The 5,250-nt window shown below is 39.4% G+C and overlaps 1 protein-coding gene across 1 annotated transcript; it reads right to left on the reverse strand.

The window, feature by feature from the left end:
* Positions 1 to 3,053: 3,053 nt before the first annotated feature.
* LOC101598432 (iron-sulfur cluster assembly 2 homolog, mitochondrial-like) lies at positions 3,054 to 3,521 on the reverse strand. The gene has a single exon (XM_045134758.1). It carries the CDS (start codon positions 3,519 to 3,521, stop codon positions 3,054 to 3,056), a length of 468 nt encoding a protein of 155 aa, XP_044990693.1.
* Between the last annotated feature and the right edge of the window lie 1,729 nt (positions 3,522 to 5,250).

Here is a 5,250-nt window from a genome sequence, read left to right on the forward strand (position 1 = left end):
AATGTTGGACTGAAGTCTACCTTGGCAGATATTAGGATAGTAGCCTTGCTTGTTTTCTAGGCCCATTTGCTTGAAATACCAGTTTTCAACCTTTCACTCTGTTAGCGTCCATCCTTTGTAGAAAGGTGAGTTTCTAGGAGGCAACAAATTGAAGGATCCTGCTTTTTAAACCCAGTCTGCTAATGTATGTCTTTGTGTTGGGGCATTGAGGATGTTGATATTAAGAGATATTTATTTTTGCCATTTTTTGTAGTTCTTCCAGTTTTACCTTTGCTCTCTTGTGTTAAGTAGTATTTGAGTATTGTTTGTTTTTTCCAGGTTCCTTATATGTGTGCTTTTCTTGCTCTTTAGCATGGAGGATTCCTTCAAGTATTTTCTGTAGAGCTGGTTTTGTCTTCAAATATTACTTTCACCTGCTTTTGTTATGTTATTTCTCCATCTATTTGGATGGATAGCCTTGCAGGATAAAGTAACCTTGGTTGACAGTGTTGGCTTTCAGAACTTGGAATATATCACTCCAAGCCCTTCTGGCTTTGAAAGTTTGTGTTGAGTAATCTGCTATGGTCCTGATGGGCTTGCCTTTGTAGGTAACTTGATTTTTCTCTCTAACTGCTTTTAATATTTTTTGTTTGGTTTGTATGTTTGGTAGTTTCATTATAATTCAGTGAGGAGAGGTTCTTTCCAGGTTTTATCTGGTTGGTATTCTAAAGGATTCTTGTATCTGAATTGGCACCTCTTTGCCAGTTTGGGGGAAGTTTTCTTATATGATTTTGTTGAAAATGCCTACTATGCCTTTGGACTGAAATTGTTCTCCTTCTACTATACCCTGAATTCTTATGTTTGATCTTTTCATAGTGTCCTGAATATCTTGAAATTCCCACTCATACTTTCCTATTACTTTGTCTTTCTCTTGGTTAGACTACAGTGGATCTGCACCTGGTCTTCTAGTTTAGCTGTTCTGTCCTCGCCTTCATCCATTCTACTGGTGAGATTTTCTACAGAGTTTTTAATTTCATTAACTGTGTTCTTCATTGCTAGTAATTCTGACTGGTTTTTGTTTATTATTTCTATTTCCTTATTTATGTCTTGTAGTGACCTCTTTATTTCATTAAATTGGTGTCCTCTTTCTTCTTTGATTCCTTTGATTTCCTCTTTCATTCCTTTGATTTCCTTTTTGACTTATTTGAGCATATTTATAATCATTCTTTTGAAATCTTTTTCAGGCATTTCCTCTAACTTATCCTCACTGGAGGTCATTTCTCATGCATTAATACTTTTTGGTAGATTTACATTATCTTGATTTTTGGTGTTTCTTGTGTTATAATGTACATATTTTTGCATCTTGGATTAATTTAATGCTTGGAATCTCTACCTAGCTGCAGTATTATTAGATGTATCAATCAGTCTGATGTTATATATCTTCAGGGTCGGAGCTTAAGGTACTAGGTGTGGCTCTCAAGATTCTCAAAGTATCTACAAAAGTGACCCTGGGTGTTGGGTTTGCCTGCTATGACAGTATTCAAGTAGGCTGAGTGGAACAATACACAGGCAGATTCTAAAATTTAACTCAACAATGTACACTTTCAATGAAAGACAGTACAGAGTAAGAGTAGGTATTATGACAACCAGATCCTCTAACAAAATCACTGTCCCTTAGGGTTTGTGGTGTCCCACACCCTTAATCTTGTCAACAAGGAGGCTAAGATTTCTGGTCCGTTGAGGGTTCCAAGTCATCTTGTGACCAAGTGAGACCCTTCCCTAATGTACAACAGAAGAGGAAACAAAGCCAGTATAAATCAAGAAGCAACAAGTCCAAAATATAGCTTATTTAAGAATGGCAAATCTGACCATCCATCAGACTTAATATATAATTTATCCTGATATGGAAGGTGCAATTAGCACTTCTGGTTCAGGCTTATATACCAGGCTGATTTGGTGGGTATTGGCCTGGTGTAATCCCAGTTACCTTTTGGGATGATTTTGTTCTCAGTTATGCTGCGCTCCTGCTTGGGTCCCTCGTTGGTTCACTGTGGGTTCAATTAGGCTGGTTGGGTTGTTGGATTGCTGCTCTGGTCGCCATTGCTGGGTGCCATGATCCCCCTTACCCTGGTCTCTGGTGCTTGCTGGCACTTGCACTGGCTGTGGGAGAGAGGAGGCTGTCAATAGTGTCTCTAGTTCTCCCACTGGTCCACATGATCCTCTACCTCATGATCTGCTCCTCCATTGTTTCCTGTGGTTCTCCATGTTTCTGGAGTTTGCAAGAGCTCTGGTGTGAGTGGAAAATCCCCTCACATGGCTTTTTCTGCAGCTCAAGCCGAGCCTTGCAGCTGTGGCCCCACAGACCTGGTGCTGCTGCTGCTGGAGCCGCTTCTGCCTGCCTATGTGGGCTCTGGATGCTCTGGATCTCTCCTACTTCTCTGCTGCCAGTGGTAATTTCTCATACACCTCACTTTTTAGTAGAAGAGTGTATTTTGCTGGGTTTTTTTTTTTTTTTCACTTTTTCTCCCCTAGGCTGCTTTGGCATGCTATGCCACCATCTTAACTGGAAGTCCCTGTGTCCCAGACTTTTTGTATGCTGTGATTTCATTTTCATTCAGTTATAGAAATTTTATAATTCCATTTTTTTTATTTCTTCCATGACCTATTTAATGCTTAATAGTATGTTGTTCAGTCTGTAGGAGGTGGTGTAATTTCTGCTATTTCTCTCTCTCTTTTCTTTAAAATGAGGCTTTATATACATTGCTATACATATATATACAAGCAACTATGCAAGCCAGAGCAGTAACTCTAAATTTTGTGGAGAATACACTGTGTTTCAACCAGTGATTAAATATGAGGTAATAGCATCTGGAAACTTGGCCTCAGAACTGTACTGGGGGAGGGAAGAGTACTTTAGCCAAGAATAAAAGCTTCACATCCTGAATACAATTGTGTCAAAACACCACATTCCTGAATTCAAGAAAATAAAATTGTGATAGGAACATGATAAGAAGAAAATCCTACAATTCTACTAATCCTCACTGTTGGCAATCTCAGAGTATTCTGTCACTGTGTCACAGTTTGATGGAGAAGGATGACCCACAGGAGCAGGCTTGCTGTGCTTGCAGTTCGTTTAACACTTGAAATGAGTTCTGGATCAGTTCTTGGCTGAAGTCCACTTGCACCCCTTTCATGAAGGCCAAACTATCACAGTCAACCACCTCTCTTGCCCCACCCAGTTCAAATACCCTGTCATCAGTTTTAATGATTGTGTCCAGTGAGAATTTGTATTGGAATCTGGAACAGCCACCTCCCCCCACTTGCAGTCTGAGGAACTCTGACTGTTTGGTAATTTCCAGAAGCTTCTGGATGCAGCTCTCTGTGAGGTGGATCTGTCCCTCCCCAGCCTTGGGGCTGCAGGACAACTCTTCCCCACATGTGCAAAGTCCAGGAGAGGCTGTGAGGAGCCTGCACCTGGCCCAGGGGATGACCTCGCTCAGCACCGGTCCATTAGGAACAAGCCCCGGGAGGGAGGCTGCCATTGTCTTCTGCCTCTTCCTCTTTGAATTTTTTTTTATTTTTATTTATTTATTTATTTGATAGTGACAGACAGAGAGAAAGAGGAAGAGAGAGAGATGGAAAAAAATGGTGTGTCAGGGCCTCCAGCCATTGCAAAAGAAATCCAGATACGTGTGTCCTCTTGTACATCTGGCTAACATGGTCTTGGGGAATCAAGCCTTGAACCAGGGTCCTTACCACTAAGCCATCTCTCCAGCCCCTCTTCCTCTTTTTAAAAAATTTATAGGTTGAATGCATTGTGGTCTGATATGATGCAGGAAGTTACATCAGTTCTCCTGAATTTATGGAGACATGCTTTTTGTCCTAATATATGACCTATTTTGGAAAAGGCTCTATGGGTTGCCAAGAAGAATGTGTATTTTGTGGAATGAGGGTGGAATGTTTTGTAAGTGTCTGTTAGGTCTAATTGATCTACACTGTTGTTGAGATCTATTATTTCCCTGTTGATTTTCTGCTTAGATGATCTATCTATTGCTGATAGTGGGGTATTGAAATCCCCTACAGTGATGGTAATGGAATTTATTTCTGGTTTGTTGTCAAGAAAGTTTTGTTTTATAACCATGATGCACCAGTGTTCATGCATATAGATTTATGATTGTGATGTCCTCTTGTTGGATTGTTCCTTTGATGAGTAAAAAGTGGAATTCTTTGTCCTTTTTGATTACTTTTTGTTTTAGGTCTATTTTGTCATGCATTAATATAGCCATACTTGCTTGTTTTTTATTTCCACTTGCTTAGAAAATTATTTTCCATCATTTCACCCTGAGGAGGTTTCTTGAAGACAGCAGAAATGAATGGTCCAGTTTTCATGTCCACCCTATTAATTTTTATCTCTTTATGGGTGAGTTAAAATAACTAATATTTAGTGTTGTAACTGTGTGGTTTGACTTAAACGGGGGTTTTACGGGGTTTGGTGCATTCTTGGACAGTGAACGTTTTCATGCCTGCTCTAGTTTTGGTGATAGTGTTCTTCCTCTTGTAGGCTCTTGAGGTGGGTTGGTTGCCTCTTCGGTATGCAATATTTCTGGCAATATTCTCTGTAGGTATGGCTTTGTGTTCACATAATTATAAATCTGACTTTTATTGTGGAAGGTTTTCCTTTTACCAGCTATTATGGGAGATACTTTTGCTGGGTACAGTAGTTTTGGGTTGGAAGCCATAGCTTTTTTAGATTTTGAAGTACTTGATTTCCCTTTTGGCTTGAAAAAGTGAAAAATCTGAGGTAATTTTCATGGGATTGTCTTTGTGTGTTATGAGTTGTTTTTTCTTGCTGCGTTTAGCAATCTCTGTTTTCTTTTTCTTTCTTTCTTTCTTTTTTCTTTGGAGTTTCACTATGATGTTCCTTGGATAGCCTCTTCTTTGGTTCAGTCTGTCTGATGTTCTGTGAGCTTCTTGTGTCTGGATGGATCTCTTTTGGGAGAATGGGAAAGTTTTCTTCAATAATTTTGTTGAATATATTCTCCATGACTTTGGCCTGAATTTTTTCCCTTCTGGTATACCCATATTCTGGATGTGTGGTTTTTTTAGGTTATCCCACAGTTCCCTTATATTATGCTTGCATGATTTTTTGAACTTATAAAAATTTTTGTACTCCCAAACCATTTTTTCTGTTTTGTCTTCCAAATCTGAGGTTCTATCCTCCACATGATTGACTCTGCTAGTGAGCGTTTTTAGGGAGGCTTTTACAAGCTT

The sequence above is a fragment of the Jaculus jaculus genome, chromosome 15, assembly GCF_020740685.1.
Source record: "Jaculus jaculus isolate mJacJac1 chromosome 15, mJacJac1.mat.Y.cur, whole genome shotgun sequence".
NCBI lineage: Eukaryota > Metazoa > Chordata > Mammalia > Rodentia > Dipodidae > Jaculus > Jaculus jaculus.

Coding starts and splice junctions, on each gene's coding strand:
- LOC101598432 (XM_045134758.1), bottom strand. CDS start 3,521: ATGGCAGCCTCCCTCCCGGGGCTTGTTCCTAATGGACCGGTGCTGAGC.